General features: G+C 36.4%; 1 protein-coding gene across 14 annotated transcripts in view; it reads left to right on the top strand.

The window, feature by feature from the left end:
- MGA (MAX dimerization protein MGA) overlaps window positions 1–27,784 on the top strand; it is a 219,752-nt gene that overhangs the window by 119,772 nt on the left and 72,196 nt on the right. For 11 of the 14 annotated variants that reach the window (XM_027869894.1, XM_027869893.1, XM_027869898.1 and 8 more), the window contains 4 exons: window positions 1,773–2,921; window positions 16,150–17,095; window positions 17,855–17,933; window positions 18,597–18,695. In XM_027869894.1, coding sequence (XP_027725695.1) covers window positions 1,855–2,921; window positions 16,150–17,095; window positions 17,855–17,933; window positions 18,597–18,695 — 2,191 coding nt within the window. In that variant the 5' untranslated portion in view covers window positions 1,773–1,854. The remainder of the gene's footprint in view (window positions 1–1,772; window positions 2,922–16,149; window positions 17,096–17,854; window positions 17,934–18,596; window positions 18,696–27,784) is intronic. The other 3 variants (XM_027869904.1, XM_027869896.1, XM_027869900.1) reach the window with 1 other exon arrangement.

Genomic DNA, 27,784 nt, shown 5'->3' with positions numbered 1-27,784 from the left:
TCAGAAGCCTAAGAGGAGGTCCAGGAGAATGAAGACTGAGAAAAGACCATTGAATTTGGCAAGTGATCATAGGTAACTTTAGAGAGAAGAGTTTTGGTGGAATAAGGCTAGAAGTTGGATTGTAAGTAAAGCATCTGTTTTAGACAGCCTTAAAGAAGTTTAGCCAGAAAGGATAGAAGGGATATAGGAAGATAGTTATAGGGTATAGAAGGATCAAGTGAATGTTTTTTCAGGATGGATGAGGCATGGGCATGTTTATAGGTAGTAGGGAATGAGGCAGTAGAGAATAAGTGATAGAGGGGGAATGACAGAGACAAATATAAAACACATAAAAATGAATGTTACCTTATTTTAAACACTGGAAAAAAGATTGTATGTGATACTATGAACTTGTATTGCATGTGACTTTCTTAAAAATAAAAATTTAATCAGTAGTTTTGACACTGAGCTGCTTGTCTCTGTCCTGTTCTGAACTACTTTTATTCCTTTCTAACCATTTTTTGATTTCACTGACATTCTTTTTCTTGACTATTCTTATGTCAAAACAAAAAAGAAGGACCAATATTGCCACAATAAAAATCTCAGAATGTAGTTTTTTGAAGACTTAGCTTAAGCCTCAATTCACTCACCATATGTAATCCAGTCTTAGAAGTAAAGTCACAGTTGTTTAGGTTAGAACTCACTGTACAGAGTAGATGAGTTATTGAGGAGGTTTTTTGTAAATTGAATTTTTATAGATCTAGAAGAGCTAAATATTTAAAGGTGGATCTTTTTGTAAAGTAAAAGACGTGTTTTGTAAAAACACCAACAAAAATCTTGTAATAATTTAGTGAGTTTAGATCTTTAAATACTGGGTTTTGCTAAAATAGGGCCATATACTTTTATTTGTAGAGATAAGACTTTATAGAGTAATTGAATGGGAGAAATTGTTTGAAATAGATTAAAATTAACTTTTAAAAAATCATCATTAAGGAAATTTACTTTAAATTTTTTTCACCTTTAATTTTACTTCATATTCATTTCCAAATGCATTTTCTGTTCTTCCTTATCCAGTGTGCCTTCCTTTGTGGAAAAGATTGAAAAAGAAAGAGGAAAGATAAACAGTTGGATAAAATGAATACATTGACTTTATCTGATAGCATTCTCAGTATTTTCCTGTTTCTTCCCTCTTCTCTCCCCCCCCCCCCACCCCGCTTCCCTGGAAGGAAGGTAGCTTGCTTCATATTTCTTTATCAGGGCTTGGTCATTATAATTACATAGTACTTAGTTTTTATTCTTATTCTCTTTTTATAGTTTCAGTTAGTATGTATATTGTTTTCCTGGTTCTGCTTAGTTCACTCTACTTTAGTTCATAAAAGTCATCTCATAATTCTCTAACTTCTTGTCATTTTTGATGGCACAAGTGTTTGAGTAATTTATCCATCACAATTTTTTGGCCATTCTTCTACTTTGTTGTCAACCTTTGGCTACTGTAGAAAGTGCTATTATGAATATTTTGGTGTATATTTGACTTTTCTGTGTTAGACCTCCTTAGGGGTACACACCTAGCAATGGGATCTCTGAGTCAAAGGATATGGCTATTCTAGTCATAGAATGCCTATTAGTTTTGTAGCAATCGAGTGGTACAGTGAAAGAATTAAGGTGTATCCTTATGTGAGGTTTATCCTTGTCACTATTTAGATTCATTTTTGATATCCTTATTTTAAAAGTTGTTATCATCTGTATAATCTTTTACTCAAGAAGCTTCAGTTATTTATTTTGTTTGTTTTCAGGATGGTGAGAACACAGGACGTGCTGTTTCAATTGTGTGCTATCTACAATTAGTTCAAGAGAGAATTTACTACTAAAGTTATTATGGAGCAACAGCAGGTTGCATTGGGTAATCAAGATGGTGGGACTGTATCAGGAGCAGCACCTGCCTTTTTTGTCATCTTGAAACAGCAGCAAGGAAATAGTAAAACTGATCAAGGCATTTTAGTAGCAAACCGAGAGGCCTGTGCTTTAGCCAGCAGCGTGTCATCACCAGTAAAAACTAAAGTCAAGACATGCCTTCCGGCTGATTGTACCTCAGGGGGCATCACTGTCACCCTGGATAACAATAGCATGTGGAATGAGTTCTATCATCGAAGCACAGAAATGATTCTGACTAAGCAGGGAAGACGCATGTTTCCTTACTGTCGTTACTGGATAACTGGCTTGAATTCAAATTTAAAGTACATCCTTGTAATGGACATCTCTCCTGTGGATAACCACCGTTATAAATGGAATGGCCGCTGGTGGGAGCCCAGTGGCAAGGCAGAGCCTCATGTCCTGGGAAGGGTATTCATTCATCCAGAATCTCCTTCTACAGGACATTACTGGATGCATCAACCAGTGTCTTTCTATAAGCTGAAACTTACCAACAATACATTGGATCAGGAAGGGCACATTATCTTACACTCTATGCATCGTTATCTGCCACGGCTTCACCTTGTACCTGCAGAAAAGGCTACAGAAATTATACAGCTAAATGGCCCTGATGTCCATACCTTCACCTTCCCACAGACTGAGTTCTTTGCAGTGACAGCTTATCAGAACATTCAAATTACCCAGTTAAAAATAGATTACAATCCATTTGCCAAAGGGTTTCGGGATGACGGATTAAACAGCAAACCTCAACGAGATGTGAGACAAAAGAACAGTTCAGACCAGGAAGGGAGTAGTGTTCCCAGTTCTCCTGGTTATCGAGGCCATCTTACTGAAAGTGATGGATCAGAGATACAGCAGAGTGTCCCAGATACTGAATTGAGTGGGCCTGAACCGTCAGAGGTGGACTTGGAGAAGGCATCCTTTAATGCAGAACGAGATTTTCTTGGTTTTCTAGATTCTGGTTTGACCTCTGATGATGGGATTCCTCAACTAAAGCAAGAAGCTTCTGAAAGGTATGACAGCGTATTTTTGTTTTTATAGAGTGATAGGTGATTATATTATAGTGGCATTATTGAATGATGATTATGGACACTTGGTAAATGCTATATCACACTTGAACTATACAGTAGCAGTTGTTAACTAATGACCGATTTCTCATATTTTTCATGCAGTGTACTTTTTTCCTTATGAAGGTCAGTTGAATTTAAACATTTCCACCTCATTATTTATCTCCCTTCTTTTTGGGGGAATTGACGTGTGTCATTAGTGTAAGGAGCTTCCAGTGAGGAACCCGAATCAATGAAGTTTGGTAGTTGCCCAGGATGCTTTTTTTGGCTTTGAAGTGGGGTTAAGTGACTTGCTCAGGGTCACACAGTGTCTGAGACCGGATTTGAACTCGGATCCTCTTGAATCCAGGGCTGGTGCTCCATCTATTGTGCCACCTAGTTGCACCTCTGGGATGCTTTAAGACAGAAGTGTCAAACTCTGATGGCAGCAAATCTTAGCATTAACAGCTCAACCAGATTAAAATGACAAGTTTAACAAAATAAATAAAAATACAGTACAATATAGATAATGTTAATTTGAGTTTTTTTAAGTCATTATAGAGCTCTGTTTCTATTTGGGTTTGACACCACTGCTCTAAGAGGTTCAGGGTCACAAAGCTAGTTGAATGTGTCAGAGGCAGACTGGACTTAAAACCAGTTCTTATATCTTGCAGGCAAATTGCATAAATATTTTTCTCCAGACTTAGCAATTAAAACATGTCTTATTAAAACTATCATTGATAGTTTGTATTCAGTATGCTTTGGATTTTAAACATCTGCAAGCTGGTTAACATGGGTACATTACAGCTGCAATGGAGGCTAAAGTATGGTTCTAAGTTTAATCACTAAAAGGATCAATGTTAAAAATGTTCAGGTGGTATACAGCCAGACCAGACAGAGCCTGGCAGTATATTATTGATGACCACTTTCCAGTTTTAAAAATTGAAATTTGTTGCTTATTTTCTTTTCCTTTAGATTACATTGAGTAATGTTTGCTCAGATACTTAAACCTCTGTAGAGGTTCTTTAATCAATATTATTGGGGGGGGTGATATAATTGTTTTGGGGTTCTTGAATTAGTTTTACACAGATTTTATTTTTTTTGGAGGCAGTTGGGGTTAAGTGACTTGCCCAGGGTCACACAACTAGTAAGTGTCAAGGAGCACAGAGTTTTAATGAACCAGCTCTTGAGAAATCTCACCTCATTTCCATCTTGAAGGTTTTCACAGACCATTCAAGACTTCACTGATCACACAATCAAGGACCGGTAACATATTGAATGGATTATGAGACCAGTTAGCTCTCTGTCCAATTACTGATGTACAATTTGTGAATTATCCATACCTTAAGTTGCTTAAATCTCCCTCTTCTTAACTTTTCATCATTAGTACCTCCACCAGAGGCTTAGGAGAAGGAGGGTAGGTAACACTGAAATAAGTTGTGGGTGTTTTTTTCCTTTTCTTTCTTCCTTATCTTTTTTTGGCCCCTTAATTGTGGTTAAATAATTTGTTGAGATGATGTGGCCGCTGCAGTGATGAGCATGAGACCAGTTCAATGCTCTGTAACCCCGAGATGCATGGATGAGGCGGGAGACAGCAAGATGGCAGAAGCTCCATTTATTGAGTGCAGTTAGCTGTCTTTTACAGCCCTAGTGATGCATGTTCAAAGCGTGATCCCCCTGTGATAGCCAATCATCAAGTCTGCTGGAGCTCGTGTCAGGACTCATCTCCCAGTGAGAGGAGAGCCGAACCAACCGTGGGAGCTGCAGGTCAGCAAAGGAGAGGTCCTGGGAGACTTCCTTATTTTTGCCATGCAACAATGTTGTGACCCTCAGCTTCTACTGATAGAAGCTAGAACTCCCATGGGGAAGTTCCCTCAACAGAGCTCTCACGAGACCATGAGACATTCACCCTAACATTGAGAAGAATGAAACTAGTAGTGAAAATGAGATTTTTGGATGATCTAGATATCTTATATCTACTCTTCCAGTTCCTCATCTTCATTGGTAATTGATAGAATGAACAGCAATAGATTGCTAGCTCCTTCATTTGCTTGTATCTTTTACCATAGTGTGTGTTTTTGTTTCCACATCTGTTTCTCAAGTGTTTTTCTCCCATCTGGGAAGGAGAAACAGCTTGCCTAAAAATTAATTTTCCTTTCTATTTCACTCTAAAGAGATTTTAGGATTTAGATCCGAAAGGCATCTTGGGAATCATCTAATCCAACTTCTCACTTTGCAGATGAGAAAACTAATACCTATGGAGTTTTCCAAGGTAGTAAATAGAGCTATAATTTGAACCAATGTCCTCCAACTCCAAATCTAGTGCTCCTTCCACTTTATCAGTCATAGATTTATTTCCTTTTCTTTTTTAGCATCTCTAGTTTTTTTTTTCCCTATGGATTCCTTCTTCAACTTTGTGTAGGTCTCTACTTTCTTGAAAACAAAATTCTTATTTCAGAGTTTTATTTATGATTTTTGCTTTTACATGAGCCATTTTTTTAAATTAAAATTTTTCCTTCAGTTAACCAAAATCCGTCTTCCCCCATTGAAAAAGAAAGAAAAACAGAGTCCTTACAACAAATACGTATAGTTAAGCAAAACAGTTTCTCTCATTGGCTTTGTCTAGTAGTAGACCTCAGTCTGTACTCTTGAGTACATAATCTTTCTGTCAGGAGGTAGATTGCATGCTTCGTTAATGGGTCATCCGAAAGGGTATTTGGTTATCAAGTTGATCATAGTTTTCTTCAAGTTTTTTTTTTTTTTACAGTATTGTTGTTATTGTACAAATAGTCCTCCTTGTTCTGCTGACTTCATTCTTCATCATTTCATATGAGTCTTCCTAGGTTTCTCCAAAATTGTCCCTTTAATCAGAGGTGTTAAACTTGCAGGCTGAAATAAGCCCAAAAAACTACCTGCCTGAACCAGATTAGAATGTAACTGGGAAGTGTTTAACAAAATAAATAAAAGCATAGTACAATGTAAATAATGTTAACTTGTGGTTTTCTAAGTCAGCATAAGCCCTCAGGGATCTGTTTTTATTTGAGTTTGACACTACTGCCCTTCATCATTTCCTACCTCAGTCATTTCTTTATATATTCTCTAACCTCTCATCCTAGTATTCAACTGAGCTTTCCCTTGTACCAGAGAAAGCTGTAAGAGAATCCGAGGGACACAGCAACTATCTGATAATAATATATGCACTGTTTTGCACTTGTATTCCTGTTTTATCACCTCTGGGTCCAAGATTGGTCATGCTATATTAAATAGCATTTTTTTTGTTTTGCTTCCTTTAAGTGTTCTTTTTATTTATCATCAGTGTGTATGTTGATTTCTTCATTCTGCTTACTTCACTCTGTACCATTTCATGCAATCATATTTTCAAAATTCCTTGTATTCATAATTTTATAACATGATCAGTTCTGTTATATTCATGTACCAAAATGTTCCTAATTAATGGGCGCCTATTTTGTTAACAGTTTTTTGTCATCACAAAAAGTGTTGCTGTAAATGTTTTGATATTCACAGGGCCTTTCTGTATCATACTTTCTCTCATTAGCTCCCAGATTTCATGTAAGCAGGCAATGTAGCTCTGCCCTTTTTCTCTTTTAACTCTTTACTTGTAGAAAGTACTATTTTTACTGTACCTTGTATACATACATACTTGAAGGTCACTAATCATGGACTGTTCAATTGGAAAAGATTTCAGAGGTCATTTAGTCCAGCCCATACCTAAAAAAGTAAATCTGCTTTGCAACTCCCACTATACTTTACCATTTAGCCATGTCTTTAAGTCCTCCAGTGATAACTCTCTTTGGAAGTAACCTATTCCACTTGAATAGATCAGATTTTTAGGAAATTATTTCTGTATAGTAGTAATTTAGTGGAAGGAGCACTTGATTTGAAATCAGAGCACCTAGATTTGTTGTATTGACTGTGTAACCTTACCAAGCCAGTCTCTCTGGGCTTTAGTTTTCTTATTTTCAGGTCCCTTCTAGCACAGAAACTGTGATCTCACTTAGGCCTCATGCAGTGCTGTGAGATAGACTACAAGGACTACCACCATTTTGCAGATACTAAAACAGAAGTGCGTAGAGATTAATGGTTAGTCAGTCAATGAATGAACATTTATTAAGTGCCTGCTGTGTGCCAGGCACTGTATTAAGAACTGGGAATTTTAGTAACTGTGTGACCTGTGGTTATCAGAGGTAAAATTTGAACCACTTTTTTAACTGAAAATGACATCACACTTTCCATTGTTGTGTTGCAGCAAGATGCAGTTACATTCAAGAGCACTTACCAATTACTATTTAACAGGTGCTATACTCAATGCTGGAGATAACAAAGACGAAAAATGATAGCCCCTCACCTCAAGGAGCTCACATTTACTGGAACACAAACTATTGTATTTGTATTCTTTTTTTCAAGTGGCACCTGAGTTGTGCTTTGAAGGAATTTAAGTATTTATGAAGTGAAGATGAGGAGGGAAAGAGTTCTAGTTTTAATACTGACTAAGAAACAGTCATTAGAATTGGATGGGTTCATGAAATTCCTAGCTTCCCCCAAAAGTCAGCTCAGGTCTCATCTGTTAAATGAAATGTTTCCTTATTTCTTCTCCTCATCTCCTTTCAGTTGCTAGTGTTTTGCTTCTTTAAAATGCCTGTGTATGTATTGTATCCTCCTTGTGGAAGTAAAATTCTCCTTGAGGGCAGGGACTATTTTTTTAGTATCCACAGTTTACAGTAAAGTGTCTCTTCCCTTCCTCTCTCCTCCCTCTTCCTCCTTCCTCTTTCTCCCTCTGTCTATGTAGGGTATGGTTGCTCTGCCCAAAGAAATGTAAATTTTGAAACCTCAGTAGATATGGGGTCTAAAAGTAGATTTTTTTCTTAAGGTCCATGTCTTAAACACAAATCACTCTGGTGTTCATTGATTTGCCTTCAGTAGGTCCCAGGCCAAGCCCCACTTGGTCACCATTTTGGGCCTTGATTGACTCAGAGTGAATGTAAATAGCTGTTGTTTCTGTTTTGGTTAGAAACCCTGAGGGTCTTCCCCTCTCAGATTGCTTTTAACAAAAGAGGCCTTGTCCACCTCCTTACTTACCTGGCTTTAGTCACTGAATGGGCCTTTCCTCAGTCAGACTGAAACAGATTAAAGACCTTACCTCAGCAGACTGGCCAACATGACAAAACAGGAAAATGATCAATGTTGGAGAAGATGGGGGAAAACTGGAACACTAATGCGTTGTTGGTGGAGTTGTGAACTGATCCAACCATTTTGGAGAGCAATTTGGAACTATGCCTAAAGGGCTGTAAAAATGTACATAACCTTTGACACAGCTGTATCCCAAAGAGATCATACAAATAGGAAGAGGACCCACATGTACAAAAATATTTATAGCAGCTCTTTTTGTGGTGACAAAGATTTGGAAATTGAGAGGATGCCCATTAATTGGGGAATGGCTGAACAAGTTGTGGTATATGAATGTAGTGGAATACTATTGTGCTGTAAGCGGTGATGAGCAAGCAGACTTCAGAAAAACCTGGAAAGACTTGTATGGACTGATGCTGTGTGAAGTGAGCAGAACCAGGAGAACGTTGTATACAGTAACAGCCATGTTCTGTGATGATTAACTTTGATAGACTTAGCTCTTTTCAGCAATGCAAGGAGCTAAGACATCTCCAAAGGTCTCATGATGGAAAATGCTATCCATAGCCAAAGGAGGAACCATGGAGTTTGAATGCAGATTGAAGCATAATATTTGCTATTTTTTTCTTCTGTTGTGTTTTGTTTCCTCTTTCTGGTGGTTCCTCCTATTGGTTCTAATTCTTACTTAGAACATCACTAATGTGAAAATATGTTTAATAGGAATGTATATGTATAGCCTATATCAGATTGCACGCCTTCTTGGGGAGGGAGGGGGAGAGAAAAATTTAAAACTCAAAAGCTTATGGAAGTGATTGTTCTTTTTTAAAAAAAAAAATTTTTATTAATTTATTTTGATTTATTAACAATCATATAAACCCTGGGGGAAAAAAAACCTTACCTCAGGCCTGTAGGGGGCCTCCAAGCAGCTTGTACCGCCAAAGGATTTCCTCTACATACAAAGGCCGTTTTCCTCTACATTTTTTTACAGGCTGAAAATTCTTTGACTTGCTTCAAACAGAAGGGGTCCTCAGGTCGCAGGTTGTGCAGACAGACCTGCCTTAGCTTAAAAGGCCAAGATCTCCTACTGCATCCAAAGCCATCTTCAGTCCTCCTGATCTGTATCTTGCCACTGGACCCAGATGGCTCTGGGGGAGAAGGTGAGGCTGGTGACTTTGCACAGCCCTCCTCACTTAAATCCAATTCACTTGCATGTCTTGGCATCACCTCCCTGATGTCATGGCCCTCTTCAAGAAGGAAGGACAAACAACCTCTGTGACTAGTGAACTAACTGCCCTACTGGGGACCCAACAGGAACTGGCTAGTTGGGCACCACAGCTCTTCTCTCTTCTTTTCTCTCAAAATGTAAATTTTGATTGCTGAAACCTTGCAAAATTTCTTAGGGTCTATGGGCTAGATTTTTTTTTTATCTTAAGGACCATGCCTTAAACACACACCATTTTGGCTCTCATTGATTGGCCAGCAATAGGTCCCAGGCCAAGCCCGGTTTGGGCCCTTATTGGCTCAGAGTGAATGTGAATAGCAGTTGTTTCTGTTTAGGCCAGAAACCCTGAGGGTCTTCCTCTCCTAGATGCCTTTTTTTTTTTTTTTTTTTGACTAGGTAAAAGAGGCCATTCTCTGTCTCCTTTCTTACCTAGCTTTAATCACTTTGCTAAGTTTAGTTCTTTACTGGGTGTGTGGTTTGCTGTAGAGGTTTTTTGTTCCTTTAAAAATTTATTTAGATAATAAATATAAAGCAAGAGTATTACAAAAGCATATTAAAAAAGGAGTATAGGAGGTGAAACAAAGAAGATTGTAAATGATTAGGTATATATTTGTAACCTTTTGCTATTTAGCTATTAATACCACCCTAAAAGATATTTTTACTGACTTTGACATAGCATTTATTACCCATGTTGTCCTTTACCTCCTGATCTTTTTTGAACCACCTTAACTGTGTATAACATGAACTTGTTGCTGTTGTTTTTGACTACATGGTTATAGTTATTTATATACGCTTATTATTTTGGTACTCTATCACTTCATATAACTTTCTATTTTCTTTTAATTCATGTATATTGTTTCTTGTGATACTTAATATTTGATTGTCTTATATTCATATGCCATATGTACATAATAATTTGTTTAGACTTTTCCCAATTGATGATGAGCCTCATTTGTTTCCAGGTTTTTACTATTAAAATAGATTTTTTTGCCCCTTTCCATGTTGTTTTTGATGTATAGCCCCAGCAATGGTACCATTATGTCAAAGGATGTGCACAGTTTCTGTAACTTATTTGTGTAATTGCACATTGCTTTATAAACAGTTAAACTCTACCAGTAATGTAGAAGCCTTTCTATTTTACAAAACTGTGCCTGTATTGATTTTTGTCATCTTTCATTGTCTTCTCCAATTTAATGGGTGTTAGGTGGACTCTTGAGTTGTTTGCATTTCTCTCATTATTGGAGATTTTGAACATTTTTTTTCATGTAGTTGCTAATTAGTTTCATCTTTTGAGAACTACCTGTTCATATATTTACCACTTCTATATTAGAAGATGACTCTTACCATTATAAATTTCCCAATCTCTTCTACATTTTGGATGATCTAGAAATATTTGCTGCAATGTTTTTTCCAGTTTTGTTTCCTTCCTTATTCTGGATACATTGGTTTATCTTGTGGAAAATATTTTTATGGAATCAATTTTTTTTCTTTTACAATTTCCTCTAATTTACATTTTAAGATGTTATATCTTTCTCACAGTTATGAAGGCTATAACAGTCACTTGCTCCATTCTTGAATTTCTTCACATGAGCATATCAGGATAATTCTGCAATTTTTCCTTTTGAGAGCTGGGACTATTTTATTTTTTGTCTTTATATCCACAGTGGTTTGCACACAGGTGCTCAGTAAATGATTGTTGAGTTTAATCTTCCTAATACACAGTGCCACTCATCCTTTTAAAAATCTGTTCATTGGGGCATCTAGGTGGCACAGTTCAAATCCAGCCTCAGACACTTAAGACTTACTAGCTGTGTGACCCTGGGCAAGTCACTTAACCCCGATTGCCTTATTCCCCCCCCCAATAAATAAAAATCTCTTCATTTTTAAAAATAAGCTATTCATTACAAATAGCTATATATTTCATTCTAATCATGAGCCCCATTCCATGAAGTGTCAGTGTTGATATAAGATTGATTTTTATCTGTGAATCAGGGTTGCTAGTTCACTCTGTTTCTTACCTGTACTTTTTATATTTGTTTTTAGGAGACTGAGAGTTTTATGGCTAGCTTCCTCTTTGGATTTCTTTTCCTGTGGATTTCTGGACCTCTAATTAGTGTTTTTCTTCTTCCTTTGTTATAATTGCTTTCTCTGTTGTCAATCTTAGGATACAGGGCCATCTAGCCCAATCACCACATTTTACAGATGAGGAAACTGAAAGTCAGATAGGTTGAGTAACTTGTCTAAAGGGATACAAACCTAGGTTCTTTGAATCTAAATCTGGCATTTCTTTCTATTCTGTCTTGCTCTTGTGTGAGCATGTGTGTAAAATCATTCTCTCTCTCTCTGTCTCTCACTCTCTCACTCACACCTACCTACCTCTATGTCTGCCTATCTATGTACAGTTTTGTCCTTTCCAGCCCTCTTGATCAGATTTCTAAGACACCAAGCAAATATATAGAATTACTATGGTTATATAATCCATTTCTGTCCAAAAAACTCATTAAGGCTTTTATGTTAAACTGATTTTGAGGACTGAATATCTAGCTCCATGTGATTATCTAAGTGCATGGCTTATATGCTGTTGATCACCTGCTGTAAACAAAATTAGCTTTCACGGCCAAATCAGGATAGTAAACAGGTATCTTTTCTTTGTAAGAGTTGTCAAAAAAGCAAGGAATCAAAATTTTGGAACATAGTCTCACTGTCGCTTCATTAAAGGTGTATTTTCTGTGCAAGCACAATGCTTCATATGACCTACTAGAATATAAAAATTCAGGGCCTGGTGAAAATTGAATAAAATAGAAATCCCACCCCCACCCCCCCATACTAGAAGTTAGATCAAGCTATTTAGAGATGAAGGAATGGCCTTGAATGTGAATTCTGAATTTTAAGAAATAGGATAGCACTAAAATATCCTAACAAAATTGAAATTATTAAGTAGGGAAGTTAGATCATAATATTTTGAGCTGGAATAGATGTCTATATAGAGGTCATCTAATATCAACTGGATGAGCAAATTGAGGTCCAGAGAGGTAAAATCATAGAGTAATAGATTTAGAACAGTAAGGGACCTTTGACTCCATTTAGTGACTTGCTTATGGTCACACAGGTAGAAAATAATGGACTCAGGATTTGAATCTAGAGTCTCTGACTCCAAAATCAGTGTTCTTTCCATTAGGAAACAAGCAAATTGCCATGGCCTTGAAGCAAGAGCAGAGAGATGGTGAAGACACATTTGTCTTTGCAAAATGTTAGGCAGGAACTTCGTTTTGCACCTTTTTATCTTTGGTGCTAGTGACTTTCAATAATCCATTTATCTTCTACTCCTTTTCTTTTTTCTTTTCATCCTGCCCACCATATCTATAATTGTCATCCAGGTTTCCATCTTTTTTGTCTCAGTGAAAGAGGGTGTTTGTGAACTTATAGTCCTGGGGATGCATAAGGCAGGGATAGACTGAGAATTTAATTCAGGACTTTTCTTTAACATGTGTTCGTTTCACCTTGTCGATAAATTGAAGAGGAGTTATTTATGTCAATTAAGCAAAGATACATTTTTTGTTGTTGGGAAGTTTTATTGTTGCCCTTTGATTTATCATTACAGTCTATTTCCAAAATAAGTAAAACCAGCCAATCTAGTGAGTCTGGCATCTTATGCAGCATTCTGCAAGCATTTAGTGCCTAACTTCTGTATCAAGAGATGGAAAATGTTTCATCAAATGTTCCTTGGGACCAAAATTAGTTTTTCCAAATAATTAAATTCAGTTGCCTTTCAGCATTATTTTCATTTATGTTGCTGTAGTCTTTGTGTACATAGTTCCACTTCTGCTTTCAACTCCCTGTGAACTACACCTGTGTAGCAGAGCTACACTTGTTTTTATGAGAGTTATTTGTTCTTATGTGAGTAATCAGAAACTCTAAATACTAGAACTTCATTGTGTTAGTAATAGGAAAAGTGCTTAATTATGCTTTACATTTGCTGAATTGATGCCAACTTATTTCCTGTAAGATGGGAGCACTAATTAGCAATTGAAGATTTTAAGACATTCTTTATGTCCACCACCCTCATCTTTTATAGAAAATTTAAGAAACTAATCCCAAGTGGGTGAAAATTGTTGGCTATCACTATACTCCGATTCTCGGTCTGCCCCCATTATTTTGACTTTCATCTATACTTTTCTCTCCAAATTCTGACTCAGATTCCCTTTTCATGCTTCCCCATTGGTGCTGGTACAGGTCTGACTTCCAGAGGTATGAAAAACATACCAAGTTTTAGGTCTTTTTTTTCTTTTCCTTTTCTCTTCTTTTTTTCCTTTCCTTTTTTCTTTCTTTTCTTTTGGAAACTTGGAAATATAGGGTAATAACTGCTTTTAAAAGATTATAGAATTTGATAAGCCTTCAGTATAGTTAATTTAAGTGGTTTAATATTTTTTTACCCTTCCTTATGTGTGTGTGCATATACACTATTGATCTGAATATAGGTCATATCCCTAAAATAAGATCTCTGGCAAGAAACAATAAAGATATACACTGAAAAAAATCAGCTTATCCCACTTGATCTCTTTTCTCAATGAACAAGTTTGGGTCCTTGGTCTTCCTTCTTGAGCAACTACAGATGCTTCTTTTTCCAAAATAGTCATTAATGGTTTAATGTCATCAAGGTTTGAAGTGGAATACCTTAGGGACATGGTCTTGACCAGATTTCATTGAATTTTTAAAAAATCAATACTGGAATGTGGTGCAATAGAACCTGGATATGGTGTTAACCTGGGTTCACATCTCAGTTCTACCCCTTATTTATTATCTTTGTGGCTTTGAGCAGATCAGTTGACTACTCTGTGCTTCAGTTTCCTCATTCCTAAAATGTAGGGATTGGACTGCATGACCACTGTAGGGTTTTTTAACCTCTCAATCTGTGGTTTTAGTGTGCTTGTCAAGTTTACAGGTATCATAAATATAGGTTAAATAACTGACATGATGATGGATGTCAGTGAAGGATCTAAAAAATCTTGATTGTCTAAAACAAGGGGGTCTTAATGAAAGGTCCATGAACTTAAGTTCATTTTTTAATAACTGTAGTTAGATATAATTGATTTCTTTTATAATTCTCTGTATTTTATCTTACATATTTAAAAACATTATTCAGAGAAGGGATCCATAGACTTTTTACCAGACTGCCAGAGGAGTCCATGATAACAGTATATGGTCTAGAATGTTGAGCGAAATCTAGACTTCTGCTTTGTCCCAGAGGGAAAAACTAGGAATGACAGGCAGAATTTGTGAAGAAAGACATTTAGTTTGATATAGGAAAAAAGAGTGCTTTAGGAGAAAGCACGTTCTGGCGTCTTTGAGGTCATCAAGCAAAGGCTGGATGCCCAAATGTCAGATATATTGTAGAGGGAAATGTTAGTCATTCATGTTTTGTACTAGGTGACTTTTAGAAGGTCCACTATTTTTAATGTGGGGAGCTCTAGTTAGAAAATGAGTCTGTATACTCCAGAGAGAGGCATTACAAAGAATTCTTCTTTTTAAACTTTACATAAAAGGCCTATCTTAGAAATTATAAAAAAAATTTCCTTTTGTGTATCAGGAGAAAATAGTGGAAGCTGTTAGCTGTTAATAAAAACTACTTTTAAAGTTCTTTTTTCCCCTCTCACAGCTTTAAGAGAGAAGCTCACTTTTAACTGGCCTTTGTTGGCTTTCTGTCACTGATATGAATTTTGAGAAAGGTGCAATGGTAGGTTCTTATTTTGAAATGTGTTATTCTAAGACCAGCTTGGTGAGTTAGACAATTGCTTGGATGTGCCAGATTTGAAAAATCTAATTTCAACTGTGCTATTTTAGTGTGAAACCTCACATCTTTTATGTAACTATGAGAGGAGGTAGTATGATATTTGGTGTGCTATGATCCATCAAGTCAAGAAGAGTAGGATATAATTGAATGAATAAACATCAGTATGATATCACTATAATGATATTTGGGGATATAATATCCCCAAATCTAGGAAAAAAAATTGGAGTTGAAGTCAATCCCTGGGCTTGATGCTACACTTTTAGCTTTTGGCTATTGGCAGAAGTTTTCCTTGCCTTTTTAAGCCTTAGTTTCCATCTGTAAAATGGGGATGATACTTGTACTATTGTATTGACCTCCTCTTCTAAGAATGCTTTGTAAATTATGTAAATGTGAATAAGCTGCATATGAAATAGTAATAGCATTTGTATAGTGCTTTAAAGTTTTTGCAAAACACTTTATATATATTATCTCATTTGATCCTCAAAACAATGCTCTGAGGTTGATGCTTTTATTGCCCCTATTTTGTAACTGAGGAAACTTAAACCAAGGCCATCTAGTCACAACATTTATGCAGCATTATGCATTTATTTTAAATGTATAAAATTAGCTGGCATATTTGAAGGCCGTTCCTGATGTTTGTCATTATTCTTAGAAGTGTTGAAAGTCAGTTTGCTTTTACCTGCTAATAAGCAGATAATTGCTTTCTAGGTTTTGAAGTGGTTGAGAGTCATCTTTCTTCTAGTTTTGAGACCAGTTAAAGCATCATTAGGAAAATAGATGAGCTGTCAGCGATCTATTTCTCTACTTGGGGGAGAGCAAGATTGATTTATTTAAAAACTTTGTTTTTTAATGGATATCATGTAGTTGATAGAAATATGTCATAGGATATTGTTGACTAAGTATTTCACAAAACCTTGATTACACAGTTCTGTATGTTATCTTAAGAATGGATGTGAAAAGGTACTTTGTCTCTACCAGTATCTTGAGGTTTTTTTATATTGCTTGTGTACAATTATAGCTTTTTTTCCTTTCCCCTCCAGTCCTATTGCCAGTAGCTTTGAAGACAACTCTCATGTAGCATCACCATTAGACCCAAATGAAAACTTTAATGTGGTCATTAAAGAAGAACCCCTAGATGAATACGACTATGAACTTGGTATGTGCCCTGAGGGAGTTACAGTAAAGCAAGAAGATACTGATGAAGAAACTGATGTATATTCAAACAGTGATGATGAGCCCATACTGGAGAAACAGCTAAGGCGCCATGGAGAAATAGATGACTCAGATGTTGACCATTCTGCCAAACGGCCACTCAGTAGCCCATCGGGTGTTGCTAAAGCCAAAATGTTAAAACTAGATAGTGGAAAGATGCCAGTGGTCTATCTAGAACCTTGTGCTGTAACTAAAAGCACAGTAAAGATCTCTGAGCTACCTGAAAATATGTTTTCTCAAAGTCGGAAAGAGAAGTCTCCTGTATTGACTGAATTAGACTATATGCCTGCATATGTAGAGAATTCCAGGAAATCTAGCTTCTGCTTATCCAGGGAAATAGAGAAAGAACTTAGGAAACAACCACCAGAGCTCAGAGCACCACAGAAATACTCTTGTCTTAAAGATCCTGATTGGAAATATCCTGATTTGGGTGAAAACAGCATGTCAAAGACACTTAACACTAATCCTAAAAGCTTAGATGGAGATTTTTTTTCAGAAAAAGATGACTTAGTCAGAAAGAGAACAACTGTGTTAAAAATTACAGGGCCTTCAAAAGGCTCCAGTGCTACTCAGAATGTCACTCCAAGTGTTCCAGGAAAGAGAGGAAGACCCAGAAAATTTAAACTCTCCAAGGCGGGGAGACCACCTAAAAGTACAGGAAAATCTGTAACAGCCAACAAACCTACACCTGTGGGACCTGCGAATGCCTTTCCAGATGTGAAACCTGATCTCGAAGATGTGGATGGTGTCCTTTTTGTTTCCTTTGCATCAAAGGTAAGATTATTACTTTTAGCATTTTTTTTAGGTCATATGGGAAGAATTATAATAATTTGCTTTAACTCTGTTGGTAATGTACTTAGAAATCGTAGTTCTTATCAGTGAAACCACTGGAGTCCTTTGAAGTATACATTTTAAAAACGTTGGCCCCTATTACTATCCTGCTAGGAAATTTTATTATAAGAACTTCAAAGATAAATCCTATTTAAATCAATGTGTATGATTTTTGCTTTAATTGGAAGTAGAATTCATACTGTTTAATTTATTGGCATTAAACTGTAGAGACTTTCATAAACTATATTAAAATTGAGTGTTTTCAAAGATGATAAGGCCATGCACCCTTTGAAAACCAAAGATTTTCTCTGTAATCAAAGTTACTATCTATAACTGATTTATATAAAGTTGATTTTGCACAGTAGTGTAACCAAAGTGATTTTCTTCTCTGGCTTCTCCTTTTGACTCCCTTCATAATCCTCCTCCTATCTGATCATCAGCTCTGTTCCCTTGCTGACCAATATGTTATTGAATCCCATCACTATTTTCTTCTTGTTCCCACTCCATTATGGTGTTGAAATGGCTACTGTAGTATGGATCCCAACTTTATTGCCCACAAGAAATTGAAGCATATTTAAAAATATGTATTTACAGTAGCGTTACGGCATAATAACTGGTCAGTTAACTATGAATTTGATATTACATGTAATCCACCTATTTCAGTTTTAAACTCTCATTGTTGATTTGAAATCTTGTATTTAGGAAGCTCTGGACATTCACACAGTTGATAGAGCAGTTGAAGAACCCACCAGTCTTCAAGATTCTGCCACAAGTGATCCAGGTATTCTAAGTAGCATAAAAGCCAAAAATACTGGTATGATTTGGCTGTGGAGGTAGATAGATTATAGATAGGAAACATTTATTAACACCTGTTACTATGTGCCAAGCATTGTACTAAGCACTTTAAAATTATCCTATTTTATACAAAAATACAGGGAGGTAGATGCCATTATCATTCTCATTTTACAGATGAGGAAATTGAAGTGGAGGTTAAGGGACCCCAGATTCCAAGTCCAGGTCTCTAGGTACTAACAATGCAGGATTTTTCCTTATTGCATAGTATGCATTTATGCAACATCTCCCCAGCTCTAAGGACCCTGAAGAGCTCATGATTATCACAGAAATAAAAATTATTCTAGAATTTGCCCTGCTCACTGAGAACATTTCTTTACTTAGATCTGGGGTTTGAGTCTCGCCTGGTGAGTGAAGCACTGGCCCAGTGATTGACTGTGTTCAGAGGATTAGTTTAGCTAAGTTTGAAGAAGTTCTATAACTAGTTTGGCTTTAGCGTGATAAATTGTCCACCACAACCTCAAAAGTTTATCTGCTAAGCTGTAGTGAGATTGTAATCTGTCAGTTGAGGGAGTATAGTGACAATATCATAATTTTTGAAATGTTGAAGTATGTGATATAGATTTTACTCTGTTACCTCTCTACTTATGAGTAGGTCGAAGGGCAAGGATTTGCCAGCTGGAACAGGAGTTGTTAGAAGATTTGAAGTCCTTGAGACATAAACAAGTGATCCATCCTGGCCTTCAAGAAGGTAAGTAGGGAATGGGAGTGGGGAATGGTTTTTATTATAGTTCTAAAAAAGAACTCTTAAGTGAAGTAGATAAAATAATAATATTCTCTTGCAGAAAATTCTTTTGTATTTTGTTAAGTAATTAATACAATTTATTAACTTTTCATAGAAACAACCTTTGGTTTTATTTATCCTTTTTCTTATGTCTCTTACGTTTTTACTTTGTTTCCTTTCTATGTTCAATTTATTATGTTGGTCTTTTTCTTTTTCACTGATGGAAGCATTTAGGGCTATGCATTTTCCTCTGACTAGAAGTTCTGCACCAAGCTGAAAAATTTTCATATATTGTATTTACATTTTTATTATTAGAAATTATTTTGTAAACTAAATTTTGTCTATAAGCTTTCACTAGAAGGATTAAATTTTTTTTTCCTTTGGGAACTTTTTTCCTTCTAATATTTTGTGTATTATCTCAGACTGGTATACAGAATTGCTGTCTTTTAAAAATGTGAACGTGTCTTTGTGGACCAGTATATTTGAGTATTAGCGTCACCACTTAACTGTTAGTGACCTTGGGCAAATCACTTATCTATTTTTGTTTGTTTGTTTGTTTTTGCTTTTTGGTGAGGCAGTCAGGGTTAAGTGACTTGCCCAGGGTCACACAGCTAGTAAGTGTCAAGTGTCTGAGGTCATATTTGAACTCAAATCCTCCTGACTCCAAGGCTGCAGCTCTATCCACTGCACCACCTAGCTGCCCCTCACTTATCTTTTTTCAACTTCAGTTTCCTTATCTCCATGCTGGGAATAAGTTTGTTCTGGCAGCTAGATGCATGGTAGATAGAATGCTAAGCCTGGAGTCAAGAAGACCTGAATTCAAATGTGACTGCAGACACTTAACTAGCTGTGTGACCCTGGGCAAGTTACTTAACTTCTGTTTGCTCTAGTTTCTTCATCTGTAAAATAAAGATGATAATAACATCTACGTCCCAGGATGATTGTAAAGATCAAATGAAATAATAATTAATTATAAAATGCTTAGTTAGCATAATGGCTGGAACATGTTAGCTATCATCATCATCAGTTACCTCATGGGGATGTTCTATGTAAAACTCTTTGTAAAATGAGTCCTACATAAATGTAAGTTATTATTTAATCCAGTCAGTATTCTTTTTAAGGCCAATTTAGCTCATTTATGCATACTTTTAAAATATATACTAATAAAATGTTAAACTTTTATTTTTTTAGTAATATTGTTTTTTCTTTCTTTTTGCTTATGTCTTTCTAAAAGAACTTTAACTTGTATTTCCTTTTATATCAGATTAGAAAATAAAAGCATCTGTAATATGTACAGAGAAGCATCATTATCAGTGTTCATTATGCAAGTACCTGTACTTGTAATAGTTGCATTTTTTTCTCTGTCCAGATCTGTGGTTGCATATGTTTAGGGATTTCTTGTTGAGGAAATTTTCTTTACCAATGCATATCAGAAAATATAAATCAGTTCTACAACTGATTTGCCCAGGGTTAAAGAGCCAACATATGACAGATGATGGTGGGACTTAAACCTGGTCTTCTTGAGTTGAGGCCACACAAGTTAGTGTAGGGAAACAAAACATTAAGACAAATTTTCTCAGCTGACTGACCACTTAAAACATTAATCCTTTCTTAAACATCACTCCCTTTCTGCTTAACATTAGTGTTTATCTCTAACTGTTGTTCTTGTTTTTGGACATTTTCTTCTACAATTAGAATATATTTTTAGTTAAATATTAGTACAAACCAAATACTTCTGATCAAACACCTCATGGAATCATGAAAACATGAAAGGTATAGTAATGATGTGAAGTTAGAAGTTCCTTAGAAAAGTAGCAAATGAGTAACTGACAAATCTCATGTTCTTTTTACATGCCAGAAGCAACTGTTCATAGCATCTTGAGTAGTGATACAGATTGCGAAAATAGGACTAAGAGGGATGACAACAAAACATTCTGAGATGAAAGAAGTGATGTGATAGATGGAAATGCAGTTAACAACATAGAACACTTGGACTTTATCCAAGAATGTTTTACATTTATGTGAAGGCATGTTTTAAATCATTGATAAATATGATTAATTCTGCTTATTAGTGAAAATGCAAATTGATTTGAAAAAAAGAGTCTTAGCTTGTTTATAGGAGTAAAAAGATAGCCAGTCATGGTGGCACAAGCCTGTAATCCCTGCACTATCTGCTTTCGGAGGAGGCAGCTGAGGCTGGTAGATCATTTGATCTCAAGAATTCTGAGTTGCCTAAAGCTAAAGCCAATCAGATATTGCTGCCTAAAGAGAGGTAAAATTATCTAGGGTGGAAAGGGAAGGAGTAGCTCAAAACTTTCTTGCTGATAAGCAATGGAGTCTAGTCCATGACTTTTGCTTCCAGCATGGGGAAAAATAGGGAGGGGGGGAAGGAGAGAAAGGGAGAAGATAGATGAGTTTTGACTGGTTTAATAAGGTGGTTTTTTTCCCCTACCAGAAGTTAAAAAAAAAGATGAAAATATAAAGTTTAAGGATTCTTATTTTAGATCATAACCGCGAGCATATTGTTGACTCTAACTATGAGGATCTGATGAAATTAGACCACTTATCATTTGGAGAGAATATCTAAGAAGTACATTCTACATTGTAGGGGCTAGGAATACAATGTGGTTATAGAAAATTAAAAAAAAAATATATGCCAAGTAATTTTCTGTGGGAGGGTACTAATAGCTGGCAGGGTGTTTTTAACCTGCAGTCCATGGAGGATAGATTGCATCTTTATTTCACTAACCTCTAATTAAAATATAGCAGTTAGGTGGTATGAGGGGTAGAATGCTGGGCCTTGGGCCAGGAAGATTTGAGTTCATATGTGGTCTCAGACAGTATCTGTGTGACCCTGGCTAAGTTACTTCTGTCTGTCTCTGTTTCCTCATTTGTAAAATGGGGATAATAGCACCTAAATTCCTAGGGTCATTGTACATATCAAATGAGACATTTGTAAAATGCTTAGCACTGTGCCTGATAGGTAGAAGGTGCTTAGTAAATGCTTGCTCCTTCTGTTGCCTTCAATTATGAATGTAGGCAACAAGCTAAAGTAGTATGGTACTTATGACTTTATTATTACCAACTGAAATATTTTCATTACATGTTGTTGCTGATATCTAGAAATATTGTTTATGATCATTACTATTTCAGAATTCCTGTAGCTATTAGACCTGATGCTAGATTGCATGTGATTGCAGTCTTCTTGTCTATAGGCTATATTTCAGTTTAATTAAAATGCTGTGTATTTTATTTTATGCATTTAAAAGCATTATGAGGGGTGGCTGGGTGGTGTAGTGAATAGAGTATCAGCCCTGGAGTCAGAAACACCTGAGTTCATATCCACCCTCAGACATTATGTGACCCAGGGGAAGTCATTTAACTTTAACTCCCCCCCAAATTTAAATAAATAAAAATCAAGGCATTATGTGAGGGATGCATAACACAAAAAAGGCAAAGAACCCTGTTTTAAAGGAAGCTAGGAGTCCTGTGAGCTTCTAGAGAAATAACCAGGGCAGGAATCCCAGAGCAAAGGGAAGCCTGCAGTTCTGTAACTCTGAATCAAAGGAGCTTCCCATTTGGCTGACAGTGACTTGTGTACAGTAGCAATTTACTTTTGTTCAGACCCAAACCTAGGTCACGAACTTGTAGATCTCAGACCAAGGAGGCAGCAATCAGACTTTGTTCTGGTTCAGATTGCTTTGAAACCACTGAAAACTCGCAAGGTCTTGGGCCCGAGCTATTTCTGAGATACTTAAACAACACAAAACAACACAAAAAGCAGCAACAGGAATATCCCCTAAACCTTTTCCACAAATGCCCAGAACCTGACCCTAATATCAGGTTCATATTCAGGACCTTAGCTAGAAAGATGAACAAAAAAAACCCAAATCCTACCATAAATAGTTATTATGGTGATAAGGACAGTTAAGACACCAACCCAGGAGAAGACAATGATTCCAGTGCATCTGTAAGCAAAACCTCAACTTGGGTACACATTCAACTAGAATTTTTGAAAGAGATGCATAAAACAAGTGTTTTTTTTTTTTAAAGGTTTTAAAATGTTTTTAACAATGAAAAGGGAATGCTAGAGGAAAAAAAATTGGAAAATTAATGGGATATGAAGAAAGAATTATACAGGGAATGAATAACTTGGCACAGCAGAGACCAAAATCAAATTAGAATGGACCGAATAGTAGCCAGTGACTCTATGAAACAAGAAATATTAAAAAGAACATCCGAAGACTGAAAAAGAAGAAATTTAGTAAGGTATTTGAATAGCAAAAGGAACTGACATGAAAAGGAGATTGAGAAGAGAAAATTTAAGAATCATTGGACCACCTGAGCAAAACAAGAGCCTAAACATCGTTATTTCAAGAAGTCTTAAAAGAAAACTGTTCAGATTTTTCGGAATCAGAGGGCAAAATGGGAAATTTAAGAAATACACTTTTCATTTCCTCTAACTCCTAGGTGGAAACTCCCAAGAACATTACAGTCCAAATTCAGAGCTTCTAGGACAAAGAAAAAATAGTGTAAGTGGCCAGAAAGAATGAATTCAAGTATTGGGGAGTTATGGTCAGGATCACACACGATTTAGCAGTTACTGCTATAAATTAGTGGAGAGCTTGGAATACCATATTCCAGAAGACAGAATGGAGACTTATAGCCAAGAATTAGTTAATCAGCAAAACTGAGTATAGTCCTATATGTGAAAAGCAGACCTTTAATGAAAGAGAAGACTTTTAAGCTTTCCTGATGGAAAAAAAAACCAGAGCTGTGTAGAAACTTTGAAATTCAAACACAAATGAACAGAGATATAAAGAAGTAAACATGAATGAACTATGATAAAGATCTAAACAAGTACAAACTGCTTACATTCAAATGTGGAGAGACGATATATGTATTTTCTCTGATCCCTTTCGTTCGAGGTGATAGTGTCTAATTAGGCAGAAGGCCTAAGGGTGGTTGTGTTATCTTGATGATCTTAGAAGAATGGAATGGGAGAGAAAGAGGAATATACTGGACTACCAGGGTAGGGTGAAAGAAGGAAAAGCAAGTTAGGGAACATTACTTCACATAATCAGGGTGTATAAGTAGATATCTATCCAAACAAGGGGGTTTTGGGAGGGAGTGACTGAGACTTGAACCTCATTGTCATCTGAACTGATAAAAAGAAGGAAGAAAACACACACAGTTGGATACAGAAATACATTGCTCTCAACAGGGAAATAAGAGGGAAATGGTAGAAAGGTGAAAGAGGAAGGGTAGGTGAAGTTAAAGGATTAACCCTAAAGAAAACAGACTATAAAGAGGTATGAAAACAGCTTTTTGAGAGGAGAACCTGAGGAGATGCTTATAAGTTGGGGAATGGCTGAAGAAGGCTAAAGTGTATAAACATGATGGAATACTATTGTATTGGAAGAGATGATGAACAGGCTAGTTTCAAATAAACCTGGAAAAATATATATGAACTGATTCTGAGTGAAGTGAATAGAACCTGAAGAACAAGTTATAGAAAGACAACACTATGATAAAGACAAATAACTTTGAAAGAATTAGGGACTCTGATCTGGGTAATGACTATCCATGATTTCGAAGAACGAATGATGAAACATGCTATGTACGTCCTGATGGAGAGGTGAAAGAAAAAATTGAAACACAGACTAAGACATAATTTTTTTGGGCATGATTAGTGAGGAAATTGGTTTTGCTTGACTATACATGTTTGTAATAAGGATTTTGTTTTTCCTTTATCAGTGAAGTAAGGAGTGCTTTTCAGGGATGGGGATAAGAAGGTGGGTTTTTGCTGATAGAAAAAAATAAAATATAATTTTAAAAATAGAGACAAAAGATCTGTGGTATCATTGGTGCAGGTATTCTTATCTTTATCCTTTTTTTTTTTTTTTTTTTGTGAGGCAGTTGGGGTTAAGTGACTTGCCCAGAGTCACACAGGTAGAGAGTGTCATGTGTCTGAGGCGGGATTTGAACTCAGGTCCTCCTGACTTAAGGGCTTGGTGCCCTATCTACCCACTGCACCATCTAGCTGCCCCAGGTATTCTTATCTTTAATGTAGATTATAACACCAACTCTCCTCTGCTTTAGTAGACCATGTGAACTGCTATGGTCAAAAAAACTTTTTGTCATCTGGTGGTCAACCTTCTCATAACGTGCCTGTCCGAACTTAGTTAAACAGGACTCTGACAACAGATATACTTCCTCATTTTTAGGGATGATCGGGAATGTCATTCTTCAGGTCAGTTATTAGTTGTTTTTGAGTTGTGTCTAACTCTTTGTGATCCCTTTGTGATCCCATTTGGGGTTTTCTTGGCAAAGATACTGGAGTGGTTTGCAATTTGCTTCTCCAGATCATTTTACGTATGAGGAAACATGAGGCAAACAGGGTGAAGTGACTTGCTTAGTCACACAGCTAGTAAGTTTCTGAAGCCAGATTTGAACTCAGGAAGATGAGTCTTCCTGACTCTAGGCCCAGCCCTCTGTTGACTGTGCCACCTAGCTGGAAGACCTGGATTGTCTTGGGCTGGAAAATTGTTTCACCATGTCCTTTTGTAGGTTCTGTGGCTCCAGAATTTGTTTTGGGGTATTACTTAAAGGTGTTAGTAGGAGTTTAGGAGAGAGCCAAACTAGTTCCTGTCTTTTCTTTAGCATCTTAGCTCTGCGCCAACATTAGCTTTAAATAATAATTACTTGCTATTGCACTTTTTAAATTAATGATGGACCTTTCCTGCTTGATAGGTGCATTTGAAAGAGATTTTACATATTTCACATCATCTCTTTCATTTCTTTAGTGGTGAACATTTTGTACTTGGGAGCCCAAAAATTGCAAGTTATGCTGCCAGGGAAATGATAACACAGTAAAAACTGCCATTAATTTTGAATTTGTGAAACTTTGGATAGGGGCTTGATGAAAGCATCACACTAACTTTTAATAAAGATTTCCTAAATACAATAATAATGTAAGAAAGGATTTTTTAAAATATAAATTCTTTCCTCAAGATCTTTTTAAAGTACTTTAGAAATTTGCATGTGTGTGTGTATACCATCTATGATTATTATATATTAAGTTTCTGTTCATAATTAAGGACTTAGGTAACTAGTTGATCTAGCTCAGTATTTCTTTTTTTTGCCTTTTTTTTTTTGCTTTTTAGTGAGGCAGTCAGGGTTAAGTAACTTGCTCAGGGTCACACAGCTAGTAAGTATAGAGTGTCTGAGACCAGATTTGAACTCAGGTCTTCCTGACTCCAAGGCCGGAGCTCTATCCACTGTGCCACCTAGCTGCCGCCTCCCCCTTTTTTTTTTAAAACTAACTTTTCACTCGAATTTGGCTTTCTTTTAGTCTACCTAAAGTAGTAAGGTTTTATTTTAATAATAAGTTTAATGATCATAATAATTGCTTCGGTAATCTAGTTGCATTGTTTGGTATGTTTTTTCCATTGAGGCAAAGAGCTTTGCCATATTTTCTCATTCTGTGTAATTGTTATTCTTTTGTTTCCATAATAATAGAGGATATATCCCAACATGCCAGACTTCTTCTGATTCTTTTATCATGTCAAGGGTGGGTCAGCAGCGTAGCATTTTGGCTGTCTGTAGATGTAATAGGCCTGTCTTATAGAGCTGGAAGAGACTTCAGAGGCCATCTAGTCCAACCTCTTTTATTTTACAAATGAAAACCCAGGCCCAGGGAGATTAAGTGACTTACCCAAGGTCACACAGGCAGGAAGCATCAGTGGTGGGATTTAAACCCAGGTCGTCAGATTCCAGAGCCAGAGTTCTTTCTCCTGTACAACTATGCCTCTCTTATTTCTTCAATCATATTGTCTCAGGCTCTTCTATTGATTTCTTGTACAGATGCTCAAGATGTTGTAAGAGTAATCAATATTTGACATGCCTTGTATCTCTGTGGTGGGTGCATGCTGTTAATTTTAATTGTTAGAAATGCTTTATTTACTCCAAGTTAAACTGATATGTACAATATACTGTTCAATACTGTTCAATAATAAAGCACTGAGTTACTTACCAGGAAGGGTAAACCTTCTTTCCATGTCACAAAATGGAAACTTCTTAATACTCTTGCACTTAATGTCGAGATTCCTTGCTGGGTATTAGTATCACTGAGAGGACAAATTTTACTGCACTCAGGATAAGGGAAAAGTGGGAAGGCTTGTGGTCTGGGAGTATGGATGGCTGGAGTAATTCCAGGCAGTCAGGTCTAGAACTGTGGACAATAATGACTGGAAGTTAGGTGTTCCCATCTCTTGCCTGAGTAGTTGCAGTAAGTTGCTTCATGCTCCTGGGAAGCCTGAATCTCATGCTCTGGTTCTTAACTGGTTAAAGGGCTCATGTCAGTGTGGGCTCCTAGGGTACCACAGCCAAGCTAGAGGCATTGCTCAGTATTGCTGTACTGGATCGGTCTGATCAAAGGTGTCACCCTAGGCCTACCATGGCTTGGTTTTATGGCAGTTCAGCCAGACTACTTAAGAATTATGTAATAGACAATCAGTTCCCAAGGGTGTTAGGGCCAACAAACTAACATGCTGGTATTGTTAGCGCAGGTGGTTATCATATACTTAATAAGAACTTAGGCTAAGCATATGTAACAGTTATCTTATGTTCATAAAACTGTTAGCTATGTTCGTGTAAGACCAACATCTAGTTGTCATGACTTACATGGACATATTGCTATATTGCTTATATTCTTTAAAGTGCTTGGGCGTGCTCGCTCCCAGTTCATGACTGAGTCGCTCATGTTAAGGGCCTTTCTATATACAAACCTATTTTCTATGATATCTTTTATGCTGTTGCTTCAGTGCAGATTATTCTTGTTAATATGTTTTAACATCTGTATATTTACACTGAATTTTTCTGTTGGCCTTTGGGTCAGTTGTACATCTAAAATTATAAATAGTGATGTTCCGTGATCTATATCTGTGGAGCATCACCAGGAGAATATTAATCTCAGGGATATACTCTTTTTTTTTATTTTAAAATTCTATTTTATTTTAATTTTCAAATTTTCTCCACCTTTTTACTCATTGAGG

Source organism: Vombatus ursinus, unplaced genomic scaffold (assembly GCF_900497805.2).
Source record: "Vombatus ursinus unplaced genomic scaffold, bare-nosed wombat genome assembly UNPS02014794.1, whole genome shotgun sequence".
In the NCBI taxonomy this organism is placed as follows: domain Eukaryota; kingdom Metazoa; phylum Chordata; class Mammalia; order Diprotodontia; family Vombatidae; genus Vombatus; species Vombatus ursinus.
Note: the sequence above shows the minus strand (reverse complement) of the source record. Positions and strands in the feature narration are given on the sequence as shown.